At 32.9% G+C, this 22404-nt stretch overlaps 3 protein-coding genes across 6 annotated transcripts; all 3 read left to right on the forward strand.

Annotated features, from left to right (window-relative positions):
• The first annotated feature begins 6202 nt into the window (after positions 1-6202).
• LOC129316244 (UDP-xylose transporter 1-like) lies at positions 6203-8427 on the forward strand. The gene is made up of 8 exons (XM_054960564.1): positions 6203-6357; positions 6454-6631; positions 6736-6920; positions 7089-7156; positions 7254-7386; positions 7511-7672; positions 7791-8063; positions 8167-8427. The coding sequence occupies exons 2-8, from the start codon at positions 6511-6513 to the stop codon at positions 8269-8271; spliced, it is 1047 nt and encodes a 348-aa protein (XP_054816539.1). The 5' UTR covers positions 6203-6357; positions 6454-6510; the 3' UTR covers positions 8272-8427.
• Positions 8428-10475: 2048 nt separating this feature from the next.
• Positions 10476-16095, forward strand: LOC129315238 (protein-tyrosine sulfotransferase-like). Of its 3 annotated transcripts, none has more exons than XM_054958820.1 (13): positions 10476-10624; positions 11492-11585; positions 11692-11857; positions 11942-12013; positions 12346-12634; positions 12836-12976; positions 13454-13558; positions 13684-13825; positions 14040-14086; positions 14173-14241; positions 14346-14465; positions 15349-15477; positions 15714-16095. In XM_054958820.1, the coding sequence occupies exons 2-13, from the start codon at positions 11537-11539 to the stop codon at positions 15852-15854; spliced, it is 1470 nt and encodes a 489-aa protein (XP_054814795.1). In that variant the 5' UTR covers positions 10476-10624; positions 11492-11536; the 3' UTR covers positions 15855-16095. The 3 variants fall into 3 exon arrangements, with proteins under 3 accessions (XP_054814795.1, XP_054814793.1, XP_054814794.1); XM_054958818.1 differs by having other exon boundaries at positions 10479-10828; XM_054958819.1 differs by lacking the exon at positions 10476-10624 and adding an exon at positions 10835-10977.
• Positions 16096-18168: 2073 nt separating this feature from the next.
• Positions 18169-21862, forward strand: LOC129316309 (GATA transcription factor 11-like). Of its 2 annotated transcripts, XR_008594733.1 has the most exons (4): positions 18169-18482; positions 19434-19691; positions 20977-21677; positions 21777-21862. XR_008594733.1 is itself a non-coding variant. In XM_054960660.1 (3 exons), the coding sequence occupies exons 1-3, from the start codon at positions 18474-18476 to the stop codon at positions 21613-21615; spliced, it is 906 nt and encodes a 301-aa protein (XP_054816635.1). In that variant the 5' UTR covers positions 18170-18473; the 3' UTR covers positions 21616-21862. The 2 variants fall into 2 exon arrangements, 1 of the variants encoding a protein (XP_054816635.1); XM_054960660.1 differs by having other exon boundaries at positions 18170-18482; positions 20977-21862.
• Positions 21863-22404: the final 542 nt, after the last annotated feature.

Below are 22404 nucleotides of genomic sequence, written 5' to 3' on the forward strand. Positions count from 1 at the left end.
CGTCAAGCTCATTTTTTGATTTGGGTCTCGATCCATTTGCTTTAGCTTTTCTTCCATTTCTTCTATTGTAAGTGAATATTCCCTTTGATGTTTCTTCCTCTTTCTCCATTGTGAGGTGTTGCCTCAAGTTAGTTTTTTGGATTGCATTTTCATGCTTATAGATTACAAATAACTATCATTATTTTGTTTCTATTTTTTCTTTGATTTAGGAAAATTTTCTTGTTTGGAAATGTATATATATATGTATAATTTTTTGTTGCTTTTATTTTTTATAATTAATGTAATTCTTCTCTTTCCGTAAAATGTTTCTGTATAGAGGAATTAAATTTATGTTGATTAATATGAATGTTGTTGGATAAAGGAATGAAATTTGTATTTGTTTAGATAAATTAAATTATTTATGATAAATTTTTTAGATGAATGTTGCTGGATAGTATAATGAAATCTATACTTGTTTAGAGAAATTATTATGTGTACAAATTTATTTAATTTACTTAAATTTTTAAGTTTCTTGAGATTTAAGTAAGCTTTTATCTATATAGAATTTTACTTCTAGATATATTTATATTTTTGTAATGTTTTTTCATTTACAAATGATAATAATGCACTTGGGACATATTATATGCTTGTGTTCAGGGAATCCAACCAAAAATCATTAATGAAATGAATTTACCCAAATGTAAATATGAATCTCTAACTTTCATATTTAATTATATTTTTGCATGTTTTGGTTTAATTTTAAATTTTCATTTATTTTAGTGCCGTAGGCAATCAGGAAGCGCAAAATGTGAATATTATGTTATCCATTATATGTATGAAATAATTTAAGTTGGAAGTACTAAAAGATTGCGAGAGGTATTTGCTTTTATTATTTTAGTTTAAATTATTGTATTTAATTCCTTTAAATTATTATTATGATTAATTTTATCATTTAAATTTTTGATAATACGAAGCCTTATAATAAAGAAGAGATCGATGACATTCAGGATATTTTGACTCAACAACTTCTCTAAGAATACTTTTCAAAGTAATTGAACATAATTTTATAGTTTTTAATAGTTGTCCAAATAAATAATGTAGTTGTAACTTATTGTATGTTAATTTTGGTTCTACTGGCATACTGTTTATAATTTATATAATTTTTATTTTTTCAGATATGGATATATAGGAAATTTAAAAAATATTTTTAAAAAAATTTAACCATGGTTTTTCAAAAACTATTTTTAAAAACTACTTTTAACAACAATTACATATGATAACCGTAGTTAAAAAGACCTTTAATAATGATTTTTGAAAAACCATTGTTAAAAGTCTAAATTTTAAAAAAATTTGAATTATTATTTTACATGTTTCAACATCAATTATACATATAATTGACATTGAAAGTGTTTTTCAATGTCAGTTAATTAACCAACGTTAAAACTTTACCTTTTGCTATCCATTTTTTCAATTTCCCTTAATAATTGATGTTAAAAGTTTAAAATAACTATTGTTAAAAGTCCATCCTTCGTTAGTGAGTTAAAATCAATATTAAGGCACTAACGATTTTTATCAAATAAATTGGTTTCACTTTTGATAGAAAAAACCTAATAAGATGAAACCTTTTCTCTTAAAGCATCTGAAATTGAGTTGACATCCAGCATAATGAGGGAGACAACTTGATATGCTATTGAAAAATCTATACTTGAGTGTTAAAGAATATGTCTTTTTCTTGATGTTCGGATTTCAAGTATTCCATTTTCATTCTTGAAGTCTATCTCTCTGCAGTTTTTTCCCAACAATTCGTCCTATAATAGCTATATTGTACCGTAGCCTTAAAGTTTATTGAAGAGACAAATTGAATAGAAATTAAAAACGTACGATTCTCACGATTAAGTACATGTTGGAGAAACTATTTATGAATTGTTATGTATATGGCATAGAGTGAATATTCCATTGAGGAAGCTAACCTTGTTTATATCATGCTTTATCAAAACGATATTTGGGTCTCCATATGCATTAATCACATTGCTAAGAAATTAAGAATATCATGAGAAGAACTTGAATATCCCTTCTCCCAAACTTCCCAATATCCTGAATAATGTCAACAACTTGTCCAAGTTATCTGCATATAGGAATATGCTTTGCAGCTTTTTTGCTAATCTCTCACCCTTTTCATACAAAAACCATCACAACCTTGTGTGCTTCATGGCTTTCATCTCGTCAATCATGTTCCTTTGGATCCTACAATTATGTTGAGTAGGGAGAGTAAGCTTAGGAATGATGATATGGGCAAATTACCCTTTGATTTTTGTGTCTTTTATAAAAATTAAAAAAAAAAACATGTTAGCATTCTAAAGATTAAATGTAGGAGTGATGTGTGACGGTTGCATTGAAATTAAAAGTGAAGATTGCTTGAAAATTATAAATGGAATTGGTCTTTAATAGTTGTGGAGAAGTTGTGAAAATTAAAATTTTTCCTTATCTTTTAAATTCAATTTTGAAATTAGAAATAAGAAGTTTGAAAGATATAATAGTAGGAAAGTTTTGGATAAGGGGAGTGGCTTTGATAGAGGAGAAATTTTCAGGGTGTAAGGGAAGTTATAATGTTTGAATTTTTTATTTTTTATATATTTGAAAATATTAAATTTAAATAATACTAAGGAAGTTATGATTAAAATAGATAGATTGTGAAATTTGAAAAATTAGGAGAAATACCCCAAAAATTTAAAACATATAAATTAAATTATTTTATAAAAGATAAGCAAAACTGGATGTAAGGGAAGTTATAATGTTTGATTTTTTTTAAATTTCTCCACGATGGATACTTTTTTATATATTGTAAAAATATTAAATTTGAATAAAATTTAGGAAGTTATGGTTAAAGTGGATAGATTATGGAATTTAAAAATTATGAGAAATATAAAAAAATTTTAAATATATAAATTACCTAATATTATATAAAAAAATTAAAATCAGGTGTAGGGAGAGTTACAATGTTCAATTTTTTTTATTTTTTTAAAGTTTTTTCATGATAGATACTTTTTTATATATTTAAAAATATTAAATTTAAATTACATTTAGAAATTCATGATTATTTATTTATTTAGGAAGCTAGAAGTTATGATTAAAATGGATAGATTATGGGATCTAAAAATCTAGAAAAATATAAAAAAAAATAAAATATATAAGTTAGATTATTTTATAAAACATTATTAAAATCTAGCATGACTCTTTAAAATTATAGTATTTTGTAAATTAGACACGTGTCAAACTTAAAAAGTAAATTTATATTATAAATTTAATATAATAAAAATAACTATTATATTTTATCAATCTTGATTTTAACTATTAAATGATAAATTGATTGTCGTCATAATATATTTTAGTAATAATAAAATAATTTTATTTTAGTAAAATATAAATGAGGAGTTGAGATAATGGAGAGATATTTGGAGATGAGAAAATTTTATCTATTTTAAAAATTTAAAATAAAAAATTAATTGTCATAGATATTGCTTGTGATTCTACTTTTTTGGAAAGTTGAGATAATGAGAAGATGCTTGAAGGTAAGATAGTTTTATTTATTTTTAAAAATTAAAAAAATAAATAGAGCAAAACAAAATTAGAGACACGTGTTTTTTTAGATGTTGCTTGAAGTTATGCACTTTTAGGAAGTTGAGATAATGGAAAGATATTTAAGGGCATGGTAGTTTTATCTATTTTAAAAAATTAAAAATTTAAAAATAAATTCAATAAAATACAATTAGGGACACGTGTCATCATGAAATATTGCTTGTGGTTCTATTTTTATATATAATGCTACTTGCAGTTATGTTCTTTTAAGAAGTTGAGATAATAAAGAGACATTTGAGGGTAAAGTGGTTTTATCTATTTTTAAAACTAAAAATTTAAAAATAAATTCAACAAAATACAATTAAGGACACATGTCGTCATGAGATATTGCTTGTAGTTCTACTTTTATATATATATAGATTGGGTTAATTAGCAAATAGGATCCTAAACTCTTGTTTGAAAATAGCCCTAGATCATGAACTCTTAAAATCAATGTTTTCAGAATCGAACCGGACATTGAACCGAAAAAGTCAGCGGTTAACGGTTCACATGGTTCAACCAGTTGGACCAATGGTCCAACTGGTGACGTAATAATTAAATTAAAAAAATTATATACGTATATAATAATTTAAATATAAAAAATACATATGAAATTGCTATTTAACTTAAAAAAATTAAATATTTTAAGTTTATCATGACTTAACAAGCCATATGATACAATATAATATCAAATGATTAAAAAAATTAGTCATTTTTTAAAAAAAATTTGATAAAAAATAAAAAAATTTTAACAGTTCGGTTTTTGAAAATCGGATCCGGTTCCCGGTCTGACCGCCGGTTCGAAATGGCTCAAACCGGCTCAACTTTTAAAACAGTTTTTTCCTTTGAACCAGACCGGTCGACGATCCGACCGGCCAGTCCGGTCCGGTTTTCAAAACAGTGCTTAAAATATGCAAAATAAATCCTAAAATTTTAAATTCATAACAAAATAAATACTGACTATTAACTTTTTTAACACTATTATTTGTTACGTGGGTACTGTAACAGTCAGGGTTAAATTTGTAAAAAAATAAATCCTAAACAATACCTGTGTGGACTGTAACATTGTTAAAAATGTAATAATCAGTGTTTATTCTGCTTTGAATTTAAAAGTTTAAAATTTATTTTGCATATTTTAAGGGTTCAAGATTCAGGACGATTTTTAAATAATAGTTCAAGATCCTATTTACTTATTAATCTTTCATAATTCTAAGCATGTAGATTGCTTTATTTATTTAATTCTAACCTACATCACAAGTAAAGTTCCGTCAAAACTACAAACATTGTCGGAATGTAGCTACATGATTATAACAATGACTGCATTGTTGAAACTCCAAGTGTATCTAAAAGACAAATGAAAAGAAAGAAACATATATATAAATTGCTAATGGTTTTACTAAACTCTACCACAAATAAAAAAGTTATTTATCTTACTAACTTTTTTCAACATCGCCAATAAATTCCAGGACTGTGCAAAATCAACAAATAACAATAATGATAGAAATAATTATAATAACAATAAGACGGACCACCCATATGGAGAGGCCAGCTGGCCTTATAGGTTGAGGAGTTTTTTTTCCCGTTATTTTTCTTGCAGGAAAACGAGCTCATATGGGGTTCACAATTGTGTGTGTGTCTAAAGAATATTATTCAAATTAGGAGTGAGATTAAAGGTGCCTACCAAACAATGAATTGGGTAGGAAAGCCTTGCTTGAATTTGCAGATACATGGCATAAAAAGAAATGTTAGTCTCACTCATTCACCTTCCTGTCTTGCTGGCCAAGACTCTTATTGCATTATATAATTTTGAAGGCAAATCGGCATTGAAAAATCAAAACCAGTGTTTGGTGATGAAACTGAATTCGCCCAAAAGAACGAACTTGGACGATGCCTTCATCACCATCATCGCCGTCTTTGATTTTAACCTCTCACCTGTTTTCCTGACGGTGTCGCTCGTTCCTTTCCTTCGGCACAGTCAAAAACAATCTCTGGGTAGGTTCACTTAGAATGAAATCCAAATCTCAAGTTTCTGTCACATCAAGGGTTTATATTTCATGAAGTAACTTCTTGTCACTAATAAAATCTTTTTTATTCTCTTTTCACCAATGATTAACGCAATATAAATTATTTTCAACCCCAACAAGAACCAAAAACAATATGACTATAGTGCAACTTATTCGGCAAGGTTTTCATTTAGGATATTTAAAATAAGATGAATTATTCTTTTGGCATTTGAAAAATAAATTCTTCAACTATTAAGTATGAAAAATAGGTTGTTCATATCTTAAAATCATTAATCACCTAAAAGATGAAATTTGTATGATCTAAATACTAGAAAGTATATTTTTAAAGATAGTAAAAACTATTGATTAATGTAGGAATATATTAGTGCATCGAATTATCCGTAGTAACTAGTAATCTTATAAAAGAACTTATAAAACAAGGCAGAAGGTAATGTAAGATGAGAAGGGGTTATCAGTTGTAGAGAATGTGTTGATCTGGTTGCTTGAGATGGCCGTTAATGAGCTTCCGGAGATGAGAACAAAAGCTCCTGCCAAGTGAATTAACGGCGTTAGGCGAAACCAAGCAAACAAAGTTAAGTTGCAACATAAAAAGGACCAGCAAAAGCTGCATTCATTCCCATACAAGCCTCGCCTCTTTCTTTCCACTTTGTGCCTTAAACCTCCCAAACGCCTTCTCTCCCTTTTTATGTTTCATGGAGCTATAGGAGCCCTTTCACCCCAAATCTCTATATTTTCAAAGGTATTACACTGCACATTCATATCACTTCTCCTTTTTGTTCTGTTCCTGTTGTATCTGTTGAACTCGGTTTCCCTTCTCTGCTGTCTTCACTTTCAGGGCTCCTACTAAATAAGGTCAATTCATCTCTACTTGCGCTCTTCACATTATTGGAAGATGGGAGAGTTGTCGAGCTTCCAATTGGGTGTTATTGGCGCCCTGTTTCTCTCCGTGGCCTCCTCTGTATCCATTGTCATCTGCAACAAAGCTCTCATGAGCAATCTGGGATTCCCTTTCGGTATTATCTGTTGCTTTCCACATGACTGGTTAAACTTCAACGTGTTGCCATTTGCTACTATTCCTCTGCTTAACATTTTCCCCCTCTTTTGGTTTCTTGGGCAGCCACAACACTTACCAGCTGGCATCTGATGGTCACATTTTGTACCCTTCATGTGGCTCAACGCCTCAACTTCTTCGAGAACAAGCCCGTTGACATGAAGACCGTAATGCTTTTTGGCATTCTAAATGGCGTCTCCATTGGCTTTCTTAACTTGAGCCTCGGTTTCAATTCCATTGGTTTCTATCAGGTTCGCTTCTCTTGTTTCATTAGTGTGAGCTGATATTAATTGAATTGATGGGTTCAGTTGCAAAGAAGATGCATATCTTATTAACTCCGTTGACAGGGCTATCTACATTGTTTGTTGTGCCCTGCTGAATGTATACTGATTTTCCTTCTGGGAATGTTCATTTTTCAGATGACAAAACTTGCAATCATACCATTCACCGTATTGCTAGAAACTGCTTTCCTCAAGAAGCAGTTCAGGTAACAAGTCATGAAAACACTCGGATGTAATGCCTAAATTATCCAACCGTGGCCCTGTTGTGTTAACTGCGAAAAACCCATTCACTTATTGTTGCAGCCAGAAAATAAAGCTCTCTCTCTTCCTCTTACTGGTTGGGGTTGGCATTGCCTCAGTCACAGACCTTCAACTCAATTTCGTTGGAACCGTTCTTTCCCTTCTAGCTATCATCACTACTTGTGTTAGCCAAATTGTATCCTTTAATCCTTTGTCTGCTGACTGCTGTAATTAGTATGTATCGCTTAGCTGTGATATGGCTTATAGACTAGGCTTTAAGCACAGAAGAATGTTTATTCTTAATCATGTGCAAAATTCAGCTTACCAACGCAATACAGAAGAAGCTTAACGTGTCTTCCACGCAGCTGCTCTATCAATCTGCTCCATTCCAAGCAGCAATTCTTTTCGTATCAGGCCCCCTGGTGGATCAGATGCTCACCAAACAAAACGTCTTTTCCTACAAATACGCTCCCATAGTCTTGGTAACATCAGATCTCGATCCTCATTATGCACTGTGCAGTTTATATTAGATGATGCATGACTTTTGGAATTCCCATAACGAGTTTTATTTTATTTTATTTTATTTTTTTGGTGGTTAAGGTATTCATCATCCTGTCCTGCTTGATAGCTGTTTCTGTCAACTTCAGCACCTTTCTAGTGATCGGGAAAACATCTCCTGTAACTTATCAAGTGCTAGGCCACCTCAAGACTTGTCTTGTCCTGACATTTGGCTACACATTGCTGCACGACCCCTTCACTGAGAGGAACATCATTGGAATACTCGTTGCCATCTTTGGGATGGGCTTGTATTCTTATTTCTGCACCCAGGAGAACAAGAAGAAACAGTTAGGAGATCTCTCAATAGCGTCTCAGGCACGCCTTCATCTTCTCCATCTTTTTACTTTATTCCTTTGATGTTTTCTCAAAACTCTAATTTACTTACTCATTTATGTATGACTGTGATTCTCCTTCACAGGTTAAAGACAAAGATAGCGCAGCACTTTTGGCAGGGAAAAACACGGGCAATCAAGATAAGGAAAGTCCTGAGCTTAAGAAACCGAGCAAGGATTCTCTTGTTTAGGAGAATAGGCCCTTTTGTGATTTATAATTTCTTATAATACGTACATGGAGGTTTTATCCGGTCTTCAGGGCCCTTGTCATGAAAATGAAGAGTGCAAATCAAGTTTTGTATTAATAAGTTCTCCGTTGCACTTGCAAGTCGATGCATTTCCATTAACATCAATGTCAATGTTATCCTGCAGAAAATATAACTCTTAACTGTGGCATTTGCGTAATTTGAAAGGGTAGACGGCATGAAGGACGTTGAGTTCGAGGTTCATTATTATTGACCAAACAATGAGGGAATTTAAAAGTTAAGGGGACAGATTAAAATTTAAAATAAAAAGATATAAAATTAGATTAGGAAAAGTGAAATAAGCAAAAAAGAAGAGAAGAGGATGCATGAGCAAATGGAAAAGGTGGTGGGGAAGGGGTTTATGGTGTGCATGCTGTAGAGCATCCACCTGCATATCGCAATTTCTACGTTCCAATTTGAAAACGGTTCGCACTTTCTGGTTCCGCTCGTTTTGGTCGAAACCAGAATTAAAGCCTCAAATAAAAAGCATCAATTGACAGGGGGGTTCGTCCTCTTATTCAGAAGTGAAGTTTAGAGTTCAAATTCTAGGAACGTAGCAACAATTAAATTTTAAGTGAAAAGTATGCCTTTAAAGAGATGTCCACACGTTGTTAACTGCGTTAATCTGAATCAAAAATCTAGAATAGAGCGCTCATTGCAAAAAACGTCTTCAAAAGAAAAAGTAATTACCTATAAATTTACCAATTTGTAAATTTAAAAGCTTGACAAGTAAATGTAAAAATTAACTTATAAATGAAACTTGAAAAATAAGTGTAGGTTATTATTAAACCAAGAAACTCTTGACAGTGTAAAATCTTCTTTAATATAAGACATTAGGTAAGTATTACACGCACACATGTATATATGTATTTTAATTATACCCTTGTTTTATTGGGTAATTAACAAGGGGTTTTTTGAATAAAACAAATATTGTATTTATTATTCTCAAGGATATGATTGAAAATATGTAAAAAAATTTAAAAAAATTAAGATTTTAACCAATTTTTTAAGAAACATAAATTAGTTTTTTTTTTTTGTCAAGAGAAACATAAATTAATCAATAAGAGCTTGTATTATGGTTCAAATAGAGTATACATGAAAAATTATACTCCCTCTTTAAAAAATATAAGGTATTTCTAACTGAATCTCACCCTCCAATAAAGTAATTATCTACTTTTTAATTAATCATATCTTTTCATATTCATCCCTATTAAATGCTCTATAATAAATATAAAATTATTATTAATAAGGACATTTTTAAAAAAAGATAATGATTACATCTCAAAAGATTAAAAATACCTTATATTTTTTAATATTTAACTCTTCAAAAAATGCTTTATATTTTTAAATGGAATAGAGCAAAATGATACACAAGGTCTAAGACTTTCTTATTATCCCATGAGGAAACATTGAAGGATAAAAAAAATGCCCTTACTTAATACACAATACAGCTCAATTACAAAATTGAAAGAAATTAAAAATAATTGTAACTCTAAGAAAAATCAGTTACAAATTGAAAGAAATTATAAATAATAGACAATTAAATTGTAAATAAAAAAATGAATTGTAAATTATACCAAAATCTACTGCTTTTTCAATTAAAAAATATAAAGTATTTTTAATTAAATCTCACCTTTCAATAAAGTAGTTATCTACTTTCAAACTAATCCTATTTTTTTATATTTATCTCTATTAAACACCTTATAATAAATATAAAATTATTATTATTAAAAGTACTTTTGAAAAAAAAAGACAATAATTACATTTCAAAAGACTAAAAATGTCTTATATTTTTTAATATTTAATTTTTTAAAAAATATTATACATTTTTTAATAAAATGAGAATGTGCTAACTCAATTCACAGAAAATACCCAATTTCACATCATATTAAAAATTTATTTTATAAGTATGTAATAATTTTGTCATGTTGCCCATCCGATAAGGATATTTTTGTTCTTGAAATAATTTTATGATCTTTTGACAATTACGGTCCTCAAAATTCGAAACTTCGCATAAATGTGCAAGTTCAATACCCAAAACAAATTTTTTTGTCTGATTTCACGTACTTAAAAAAAAATAGAATATCCTGTAAACACTTGAGAGTTGAGTCAAGTTGACTTATTAATGATTTTAAGTGCATTGGGGTTTTGTTACCACCTCGTAACATCACAAAAACAATTTATGGCTTCGAGCCGTTGATTGCACGGCTTCTCTGATCCCTTCATCTCCTTTGATCATCGGTTAGCCTCCATTTCTGTGTTATTGAGGTGCCGAATGTGGCACGAGGTGGTCTTCAAGGTAAGAGTCATGATTTCCCGAGAAAGAAGGGCCCAAAGAATCTAGGGTCTTTTTCCTTTCCCAGGAAACTATTAGGTGTGAAACGTTGGGGATCAACTGAAAGGGTTTTGGGGGGGTCCAAGTTGATTTTGAGTTCTATCCAATGGAGTCCCAATGTACTTTTGGGAATTTATGATCACAAGATCCTCGATTTCAATACCAGAGGTTCATTGTCTTCTCTTTTCATAAATTTCCTCTCTAATTGTTGCTTGGATTCTTGCTCTGTCCTTGTCGTTGATGTATTCCGGGTTTTGCTGTTGCCTCTCGTGATACATAAGAACACAAGAACCTTTTCTTAATCCAGTTGTGTGCTTGTAAGCCCGAACTTTTCTGATTGGTTTGAATCTGTTTTATTTTTCATTTGTTTCTTCCCAACATAGAATTGCTCATTTTTCAGTTGTGTTTTGCTAGTTCTGTTGTTAATTGGAATCGTTTTGGTATATCTTGGCGGAAAAGAAAACTTTAGTCTTCTTCAGCCAAAGTATACTCCCTCCTGTCCCTGCTATTTATAAGACTTTTTAAAAGTAATTTTTAATCTAAAATATAGGTCATCTTGTAACAATTAATTTTTTTTTTAATTTTATCCCTTCTTGATTTGTATGAAGGTATTTAATGTAGTTTTATTATTATTTGAAGTTAAAGATAAAAATAAAAGTACACCTTATTTTTTTATAATATCAAGAAAAAAATTAACTATTCTTAAAATGTCTATATCATTGAAAGTGTCCTATAATAAAAACTGGAGGAGTAAACTTTTAGTCATAGGGTTTATAATTCAAATTTATTTGTTTCTTTATCTCTTAGTTAATACTGCTAGTTCTGCATCAGGTGCCTTCTTCCTTAGCTCTCAGCCCCTGAGTAGTCTTTTTGTGAATGGATCCTGCTCTGAAATTTTATGTCCTGTTGCTGCTTGTTGGATTAGGTATATTATTTTTCCATTTAGTCTCTCTACTTCCTATGTATTCCTTTATTATTTTTATTTAATATCATATTTTGGCTTAAACTTTGCTTTATTATTTTGGTGCCAGTGAATGACTCTTTTGCAGAAGCTGATTTTGGGCATTGCGAAAGAGTTGTTAGAAATTGGGCTTCCTCTTCCCTTGATAAGGAAATCAGACAAGATAAGCACACACTAAGGGATTTACTATTCTTCCTACATGTCCCCAGAACGGGAGGGCGCACATATTTTCACTGGTAATTTTACTAAGAAAAAAATTTCAAGCTTGCATTTTATCAGGTTCACTAACCTATTTTTCTGCTGGTATATTATTTCTGCAGTTTCTTAAAAAAGTTGTATCCCAACTCTCTGGAATGTCCTCGTTCTTATGATAAGTTGCGCTTTGATCCAAGGTGCCTTCTGAATTCTTATTGTCATACACTGGACTACATTATTCGCTCATAGTTTAAAACCTTAAAATCTGTCTTTGTAAACCTGGTCGCTTACAGAAGTTCTACAATTTTTTTTACCAAACTCCACTAAATAACGTGCAATTCACAGCAGTATTTTTTATTTTTTCCTCAAATGATTTGTGATAGATATTTGGCATTTTTATCATAGCATTTAAAGCAAAGCAGCTTCTGAAATGTCAGATATTATTCAAAAACTGCTGAATTAAATATGACTATTGACACAAAAATCATCTATTTCTGATCCTTTTTTCTCCTATTTCATAAATTTGCAGCAAATCTAAGTGTAAGCTGTTAGCTACACATGACGACTATAGCTTGACATCCAAATTTCCAAAGGAAAGAACTTCTGTGGTTACTATACTTAGGGATCCAGTTGATCGTGTCTTTAGTACATACGAATTTTCAATAGAGGTTGCAGCTAGATTTCTAGTGCATCCAAACTTGACATCTGCAATAGATATGGCTGCACGCTTGCGCAGCAAGACTAAAGGAGTAAGCACACTTGATATCTGGCCATGGAAGTATCTGGTCCCATGGATGAGGGAAGACATATTTGCTAGGGTATATTTCTTCTTTGAGTTATAGCTGCACTTTCCAACTTGCGCATTTTCTTTCCATGCTTCTAAACTTTTCAAATGCATTCATGTATCACTTAATAACATTTAATGAAATATTATATTGGGAGTCCGTTGTCTAATAAAGATGTTCTTTCTTACTGTCCTGTGACATCTTGATGATTGATTTTGCAACTTTAATGCACAGAGAGATGAGAGGTATGCTAGGGGACAACGTATAACTGAGAGCAATGATTCCTATGACATGGAAGATTTTGCAATGCCATTACATGAATACATCAATCATCCAGTGGCTGAGGAAATTGTACACAATGGAGCAACATTCCAGGTATCAGTGTGCTCCTTAGAACTGTGGAAACTTTTATACTTATATTACATTTTTATAACTGCCTTATATTTTCACTGTTTTCTGAAGTTATGATTGACTGGAATTACACAACATGGAATCTGAGCTTCTGTTCATATGCCATTACTACAAAAAGATGAGATGTTTTTCAGCTGCAGAACTTACCATTATTGTAGGCTGATTATTAACTCTCAGTTTGTGCCTCTTGCATGCCATACACTATGCCTTTTTATTGGATAGTGTCTTATGCATCCTTATATTTTAAGTGATAGCACCTCATTTTTAAATAGCACAGTACTTAGGTAGTGCTGTAGGTACAGAAAGCGCGTAATTTGGTAATAGAGCCTTTTGGTTTAGTTTCTTAAATACAATCCAAACACACAATTCTTTGTTTTTGCAGAATTTTCATAGTATTGCTGCCTGCTATATTTAACGAAGGGTCAGCTATTCAATAAACAGGTTGCAGGTTTGACAAACAATTCTTACCAACTAGAATCACATGAAGTGCGCCACTGTGTGCGGAAGCATAAGATTCTGGGGAAATATGTGCTTGAAGTTGCAAAGGTATGAAATAAACATTGGAATTTGCAGCTTTTTTTTTTTTTTTTTTTTGCTCTGACCAACGGCATCATATATTTATTTACTCCCTTTATTAATACTATTGTAGCGTATGATTATAAATCTTACAGAAGAGATTGGATGACATGTTATATATTGGTCTTACTGAGGAGCATAGAGAATCTGCAACTATGTTTGCCAATGTCGTTGGTGCTCAGGTGATATCACAGATTAAAGCACCAAATTCTAGCCTGAATCATGTTGATAGCATTGGTTAGTGTGATGGAAGCATTCTTTGTTTTGCTTGAGCATTTTTTTCTCAGTCAGATAACATAGTACAGTATGTGGAGCATAATCTCTCTTGTACCTGCACATATATGTTGTCAGGTGGTCTTTTGGGTGTGTCGAAAATGATGTTTTGCACTGAGCTTTAGTTATTATCTTAGTGTTGGCATTGCTTTGGGTTGATTACGTGCTTATAATGCAGAACAGAGTTCGCTTTCAGATTCAGAACCTGATAACAGTGAACATCAGGTAAGAAGCGTCCCCTTGATGAAGTATTATGAGATTAAAGATTGAGTCAGAAAACCTTTCTTACAACATCTCTTACTGCGAGACAGAGTAGCATCTCAGACAAGAGACCAAATAAGACTGATTCTAGTGAAAACAGAGAATCAACAAAATCAAATGTAAGGATGTTTTCTTGATATGATATGATGTCTTATATGAACTTATCAGATAGTATCTGCTTCTTATATTTTTGACAATTACTTTGATTTTTCATCCATTTTAGATGACTGTGGAAAAGCTCACAGAAGCTTATGAGAGCTGTATTTCTAATTTACGGAAGGCCCAGGCACAACGACGCATTTCTTCTTTAAAGAAGATTGCTCCTGTGAACTTTTCAAAAGAGGTACGCTGCTTTTCGCTGGGTCTTCTGGGCATTCCGAACGCTTCCCCCAAATGAGAAGAAACAGTTTGTTACTTTTTGGTAGAATGCATTTTCCTTAAATACCTTCATCAAATGAATTACGAGAGAAATTTGGGGTCCATAAGGAGTGTCAGCCATTAATAAAGGGCAAATTTGAAAAGAAATCAAGTTTTGCTACAAATTAAATTAGCTCAACTAACTTTAACTAGTTTTATTGGTTTGAGTGAATTAGGTATCGATGTCTTATATTTAAGATCAAAGGTAGTAATTTTTGTAGTGTCTTTTTTGTTTCTATTGTTTATTTAAGAAGCTGGGGTAATGTCCTTTATGCTCATTCCCTTGTCCTGAAATCATTTCAAGATTTCTCAAAAGCATTTAGGCTTGAACAATTGTGGTTGCTTGCGGTTAAAAATCAAGATTCTGTGCTGCTGGAAACATCATCATAAAGTAATTTTATTTCTGACATTAGTGGATCAAATCCCTGATATAGTGGTCCTATGGGAATGAACCTGTTTCCGTAGTAGTTAGTAGTGTGTGATCAGAGCTCAAGTTCAACAAAGTTAATTAAAGTTTGACACATGCAACGTGTATGCTGCCTATTTATTGGTGCTGAATTACGTGTATGTAAATCAGATAGCAGTGTTTCTACATTTGAGCCTGTTCAGATGTCCAAGGAACAACTTCATAGTAATATGATGAACTGTTTGTCTACGTCAAGACTTGCCTTGGGCCTTAATTATGTACGATAGATTAATAATAATTATCATGTGTACATATTTGCAATAGGTGTTGGAAATTCATGCTCTCTGTTGCTAGCTTGTGGTGTTGTGCAATCCCTTTTCTAATTATTTGTTTGATTCTCCAGGCACGACTTCAGATTCCTGAAGTAGTTCTCCAGCGGATACAATATCTTAATGATCTTGACTTGGAGCTTTATGAATATGCAAGAGACCTTTTCTCCAAACAAAACAAAACTATGCAGAGACTGAATGAGGTATGACCGTATGACTGTTCAATAATTGATATAAGGTATTCAGAGTTGCGATTCTCTTGTCTGCTGGGAACAGATTTAAACAGTGCTCTATGCCGGGTTGCTGGTTCTTTTATTGTTTGGTATGACCAGCATGGTTATATTTATCTCTGTATGTGGGAAGGCGTGTGATGGGAGACTTATCATAGCATGCGTTTAGCTTCTCTGTGTTGATTATTGTTTTATGTATTGAATTTCAGGAAAGGTGGGATAAGATATCAAGCAATGTCTATGGCTTCACTCTCTGGACGATCCTTCCTTTAACAATCACTCTGGCCTTCTTACTCCTGTTCCTTGTTATTGTAAATTTAAGAAGAAGAACGTTGAAGGTTAAGCTGTGAATGTCTTTAAATTATAATGAGTGATCACATTGTCTCCAGAAATTTGGGTTTTTGGGGGAGTTTGGGGGGGGGGGGGGGAGAACAGATACATGGTTGCATGACACCTTGGTTGCCCTTCCTCTTAAAGCCCCAACTGTCCTTTTTATTTTTGTCTGATCACGGAAACCTGAATTTTTTAGGGTCTTACTGTTACACACGAACTTTTTTATTGAGGATAAGTATATTCTACTCTTCAAAAACATGTTCGACTCTCGATTTTGCAGTCTATTACTTTAAATGCTGGGCTGTGGAGAGCTTGTGTGCTTCTTCGGTGCTTTATTTATTTTTATTTTTTTTATCTGTCACGGTTTTCATCGCTCCTGGTCTTTGTGCCGGACACTGTAAAAGTTAGAATGAGAATACGTTGTACCACCTCCACGCAACTGTCATTTATTTTTAATAAATAGGATGGAAAATAGTATTTACTGAAAGACTTTTTTTTTTTTTTTTTGGTGCTTCTGGCCAATGCCACGCGCGAACGGATTTAATCTTGGTTTTAGTCGCAACTCACTAGTAAGTGCGTCTAATTATTCGCAGCAAATCTTAGAACTTATGACACATCCTCCAAGGAACAAGGTGAGATCTTACTCTTTCTCAGGGAATTGCATGTTGCCCCGATCGCTTTTATTTCTAGTGTTTTGGTGGGGCGGAACCAGTTATCAGTCAGGTATGGGAGTAATCTTTAAGGTTATGTAGTTCGAAATATTGATGTAATTAATTTTCGTTCAGACAATCCGTTGCCCCAAAAAATGCGCGATTTAAATAATAATAGGGGAAAAAACAATAAATTTTTTTTAAAATATATAAATAATAATTTAATTTATTAAAATGTCATAATTTTTTCATAATCTTAAGGACTTTTCTATCATTAATAAATTTATGTAAATTATTAAATTATTTTTATTGAAGATAAATAATTTATAAATTTTGTTTAAATATTTAAAATTTTTTTCTTATATTTACAATAATATAACAACATCTGAAAAAATAATTTAATAATTTATATAAATTTATTAATGATATAAAACTTTATAAAAATTTTAAAAAAATTTTAATATTTTAAAAAAATTAAATTATTATTTATATATTTTAAAAGAATTTTATTATCATCTTCAATAATAATAATGACAACAACAATAATAATAAATTGTAGTATAATTCTCCAGAGCGGGTCCCGCGATAAATATCAATCGCACGGATTAATAATTGCTCGGGTCCAGACGGATTTCAGCCGAAAAAGCAAGAGGACGAATAGAAATGCAATAATTCTCATCGATCCGTAAAGATCGTCGGTGATCGCTCCATCAAATCTATAAATCATTGATACAAATATTAATTTTTATGAGATCCATTCATTTTTTATGTCTTAAAATAATTCCCATGGATCCCCATCTCGTGCCTCCATTGACATTGCCACCTCATTTGACCAACCAAACGTCTCAATTTTTTTTTTTCCTTCTTTAAACAAATTTTAGTTTAATTTAATTGGCTCGGTGAGATTGCATTCGGTCACTTTTTACAGGAGAATTTTTAATCCTATGTTTAGAGCATTTATCAAAAAATTTCTTTTATACCATCATCACAAAATATTGTTTATTACTGATATCAATTAGTAAAAGCCTCCGACCCATTATTACATATCGGTATTTTTTAAAAATATACTATTCCGTTTTTTAATATAAAAGAAATTACTATGTTTCTCTCTATTTTTATTTATAAGTAAAATTATAAGTTTTAAGAAGTATTTATTATACTTTTTTATATTATCACTCATAAAGTTAATATTTATTTTCATTAGACAAATTTATTTCATTAATTATAAGAATAATTTAATTTCATTCTTAAATTTTTAGATATAATTATTATATTTAATTAATTTTTTTAAATTATACAAGTGGGTTGTTTTCTTTTATATTTAAAATGGGAGGGAATAAATTGATAGCATATTTATTAATCTAACTAATTTTAACTGCCCTTCCAATTAGTTTTTCGTGCCTCCTAGACAAGTGAGGAGGAGTATCACCCACCGTTCACAGCAGCAATTTCACCCCTTTTATTTTCCAGCCAAGAATGGCTGTAAGCAAATCATCAATCAATCACTGAAAGCTCCCAACTAAAGCCAATAATTGAATTTTCCTGTGAAATTCATTCCTCGTGGAAAATTGTGCATGGGATTTTTAAATAGCCAAAAAGGCAAAAACTATTGCTCAGTAAATTTTAAAAAAAAAAGGTGGGGGAGGGAGATGGAGTAGATATGGAGGAAGAATCATTTAACTGGGAGGGAGATAAAACCCTCTCAGACTTGGACACACCGCGCAATGAGGGTTTCACTTTCAGCATTCTATCGCCACTGCTGTGCAAAATAAGACCTACTTTACCAAAATCAGACACAGATTCAAAGGAATCTCATTCTTCTGCCATTTTAATCTTCAGGCTCAGACTTTCGCCTCTCCTCCGCTGTCTCCATGTGCTGCTAATGTGTCTTCTGCTTTCTGCAACACTATTTTCTGACACTTCCATGGCCGTCTCTCCTCACCCACCACCGTGTTTCCCTACCCCCTTTTAGTCACTGAAGCAACCATGTCAGAGGTCCTAATCCCATTATAAGCTCCTCCATTTTCTTCTTTCTTGCGTTTGATTTTGATTTTCATTTCATTTTGGAACTTGGTTTATCCCTCAATATCCTCTTGTGACATTCAAGTTATTCTGATGATTTTTTTTCTCATATTCTTTGAAAACTCCATTTCCTTTGCTGTTTGTCTCGGTTCTTAGCTGACCTTTTTCATTTTATCTGGCATGATTTTCAGAAATGGACCAAAAGGCGAAAAGCTAAAAATGAAAAAAAAAAAAATTAATTTTCCTCAATATTTTTCCTACAGTAGAATAATATGACAGCTGGGAGTAAGTTGTAGTTCGTTATATTTGCAAATAATGCAGTTCTCTGCATATGGATTTGAGCACCTGTGCTACATTTTCTCAGCAACCAAACGGTCCACTGGATGTGTCACTTAGTGTTTTAAGGAAATTTGCTTTTGTAGAGTTCATTCTTTAGAATGGTAAAGGATTGTAAGCAGTGGTTCGTTGTTCATTATCAGAAACCTTGAATAGACGTTTGCTTTGAACAGTACACAAGCCTTATTTGTTTCTGGTTTCCAAACCCTATAAAAACTTGCTGTGTGTAGGATCCTCAATGGCTCATAGTTGAGAATTTCCTTTTCTTTTGGAGGTAAATATTAGCTACCCGCTAAAATGGGCATGTAGATAATGTTTGGGTGGATTTTATGGCTTTAGAAATCATATAACGTACGCTGTTACGGGAAAAAAAAATGATTTCAACTAGTAGTTAATCTAAATTGTTCGAGGCAATTCTTTCCTTAAATTCTATCATTATGTCTCGTGTACTTACAATTTACCCTATTAATGATAGTTTCCCTTCTGTTCCGTTTTTATTGAAGTTTTTTTCTAATTTCTAACAGCATGCGAGCAAATAATCACAGCATCTATCTTGTGTTAATAATTTAATATAATATTTTGAAACAGGACGTTACCAATATGAAGGATCCTTTGTTTTTCGACAAGAGTTTTAGTGGTCTATCGGATGAAATCTTTGATGATGTCATAAAGTTTTTTGATTTCCCGCTGGACGATGTGGAAACTAACATTGCGGAAGAAGAAGATTGGGATGCTCAATTTAAACGCATTGAAGAGCCATCTTTTGATGTATTCTCAGCCTCATCGTCTGAATTCTGCGGTAAAACTGAAAATGACAATTTACACCTCGGAAGGACTTTCTCTTCGGTGAGTTTTCTGCCCTCAGAAGTAAAATTTTACTTTAATGCAGTGCACTTGGGTACGAATGACCCTGTTGGATGATTTAGGCTCTGTTCTTATATTCAGTCCCAATCGACTACTTGAATATTTCAAAGGACCTAGATTTAAGAGTGTGTTTGATTAAAACAAAATGAATTTATTACTGAAATTTAGTATTATGCTTGAATTGAGGAAAGGGAAAGGGATGTTTGACTCGGATGATCAAAACCTTTCTTTGCTTCCTTTCTTTTCCTTTGTCCTCAGTCTGAACATGCATTCAGTGATGAAAATTTCTGCACTATTTTTAACGTGTTACATGCATGATGCTATACTTACGGAAACTATTGTGTATTAATAATTTAAATAGGGAAATAGTTGTTTCTCAAAGCATTCAGCGATCTCTAATGTGCTGAATGCTAGCGTCGCTGTGTTGCTAAAATTTATTTTTAATTGAGATTTAAATAATACTAGAGAATCAATTTAAGTACTATGTTTTTGGATTTTCAGCACTGAATTTAATTTTCAACTAAGCCCTTGTGTGAGAATGGAAGTCAGTAAGTCACTATAGATGATAAGATTGTAACAAAACTAATGAAAAGGTTTCTCATATTTACCTGCAACTGACCTGAATGTCCTGGAGGTACTTCTACAACTGACTGCACCCTGAGCCTTTTTGCACTTGAAGAAAATTCTGTGTCTCTGTGTATGTGTGTGTGTGTTCCTCTGTTTAATTTTTAGTTTTGTAGTGGCAAGAATTTATCGGTCACAGCAGGGTTGTAAGCTGTAAATTGTTTACCGATTCCCTAGGAAGTAGAAGATGGTGCGTGTTTTCACCTTTGATGACAGCCAGGCTGAGGCTAATCCCAGGTTGTTGATTTTTCTTAGTGGAAAATGAAGTATAAGGACTATAAGGAGAAAACAGAGAAAGAGTAAGTTTGACTAGATAATATGTAGTCACATCACACATGCTTAAGAGGCAAAGACCGCCACGATGAATCACAAAATGAGGTTTCATATAGATGGTAGTAGCTTCAGAACTAATGCCCCCTTGGTAGCATGCCTTTTAATATGATTGGTTCTGTTGTATATTGAATGCATGTAAATATTGGAAGGAATCGCCAAGGTTCCTCTTTGATCACCTGAAGATTACCTGAAACTTTATACACTGTCAAGAATAGGTACAATCTTTTCCTGATAAATTATGCCCATATCTCTTGTAACTAATCCGTTTTAATTTTCCTTTTGTTGTGTGTACCATCATTTGGTATTGCAGCGTAAGGAGATTTACCACGTAAAACAAATGGCGGGGGCTGCTGAGCCTAACGTCTCTCTCAACAGAAAGGGTCAGTCCCAGTTTCGAACCTGCAGCCCAGTCTCTGTATTCGAAAGCACTACATCTTCCTCCTGTGAGAGCTCCAACTTTGATCTACCTGCCATCCCGGGGAAGCGCCCTCGAGGGAGGCGCCGGCGTCTCTCCAGCTTCACGTCCCTATTGCCAATCGCGTTCGCCTCTGCATCACCGGCATTGCAAAAATCTCGAAAGGGAGCTGCGACAGGACAGTTATTAAACGGAGTGAAAAGAAAGCAGAGGAAGAAGGATCTCTGCATTATCTCGGGCGATATCATGATGAACAAATCCTCGTCAGTGGAGTCGGCCACCCCTAGAAAATGCATGCATTGTGAAGCCACGAAGACCCCACAGTGGAGGGAGGGACCTATGGGTCCAAAGACTCTCTGTAATGCATGTGGGGTTCGATACAGGTCAGGCCGCCTCTTCCCTGAATACCGCCCCGCGGCCAGCCCCACTTTCGTACCGTCTCTGCATTCCAACTCTCACAAGAAGGTCATAGAGATGAGAACCTCAGCCCTGCAAGAGGCTGGGGCTTCTATTTTAGGTTTCTCATCGAATTAACCTCCTTGAAATCCTTTAGGATTAATATCATGTCATATTTTATCGAGTGTAGTCCCAAACAGGTGCCTCCTTGTTCATTTTTCTCGCTTTTTTTTTTCTCCTATAATTATTATGACGTCGCATTGCTTCGCTTCATTTTTTTTTTTTATCATGTAAATCAGGGAAATGTAAAAGGTGGCTCCAGCACTAGAACAATGTTGCTGCGTGTTAGGCATTCTGGAAACAAGGTGTCAATTTTTAAACAGAAGTAGGAGATGATGTGTCTACATTTAAATATTTTGCATCGCTATCCATATTGTTCAAGACCTCGAGGGCACAGAACATTGTAGCTGCCTTGACAGAAGATTTTGTGGGCTTCGCCTTTTCTTTTGTTCCACCGTTTCTCCCACCATTCTCTGTTATGAGTCTCAGAGTGAAAGGTTATATTGGTAGAGTGTGATTTATAAGCCAACTAAATATCCTTTCCATACAAGATGTCTTTTGAGGAGAGTTCTATTTAGAGAGTTTGTAGTCATGATATCCTCCTAACCAAATTCAAAGAAACCGGCTAGAGAGCGAAATATTTCAAAGAAGAAAAAGGAGTTATGCAGTGTTATTGGATCTCCGTAATGTTTTAGGGACTCGTCACTGTACTTGTAAATAATTAACTTTGTTGGCGTGGATGTGAATTCAAATCAATACAAGGACCGGTCTACGAGCAAGAGGGGTGAGGCTAGAGCCCTAGGGGCTAAAGGTTCGGTGGAGTGGGATGAAATAGAAGTACGGAGGGTAATAAATCTTGACGCCAGA

Source organism: Prosopis cineraria, unplaced genomic scaffold (genome assembly GCF_029017545.1).
Source record: "Prosopis cineraria cultivar Desert tree isolate PC_DT_omini unplaced genomic scaffold, ASM2901754v1 PC7, whole genome shotgun sequence".
Taxonomy (NCBI): Eukaryota; Viridiplantae; Streptophyta; class Magnoliopsida; order Fabales; family Fabaceae; genus Prosopis; species Prosopis cineraria.

Bases quoted from the DNA above. Each gene is read 5' to 3' on its own strand.
- LOC129316309 (XM_054960660.1), top strand. The intron at 19,692-20,976 runs GTGAGTTTTCTG...TTGGTATTGCAG, and splicing joins TCGGAAGGACTTTCTCTTCG to CGTAAGGAGATTTACCACGT.
- LOC129316244 (XM_054960564.1), top strand. From the start codon at position 6,511: ATGGGAGAGTTGTCGAGCTTCCAATTGGGTGTTATTGGCGCCCTGTTT. The intron at 6,632-6,735 runs GTATTATCTGTT...TTTCTTGGGCAG, and splicing joins CAATCTGGGATTCCCTTTCG to CCACAACACTTACCAGCTGG. The intron at 7,673-7,790 runs GTAACATCAGAT...TTGGTGGTTAAG, and splicing joins AATACGCTCCCATAGTCTTG to GTATTCATCATCCTGTCCTG.
- LOC129315238 (XM_054958820.1), top strand. From the start codon at position 11,537: ATGGATCCTGCTCTGAAATTTTATGTCCTGTTGCTGCTTGTTGGATTA. The intron at 13,559-13,683 runs GTATGAAATAAA...TAAATCTTACAG, and splicing joins ATGTGCTTGAAGTTGCAAAG to AAGAGATTGGATGACATGTT. The intron at 15,478-15,713 runs GTATGACCGTAT...ATTGAATTTCAG, and splicing joins CTATGCAGAGACTGAATGAG to GAAAGGTGGGATAAGATATC.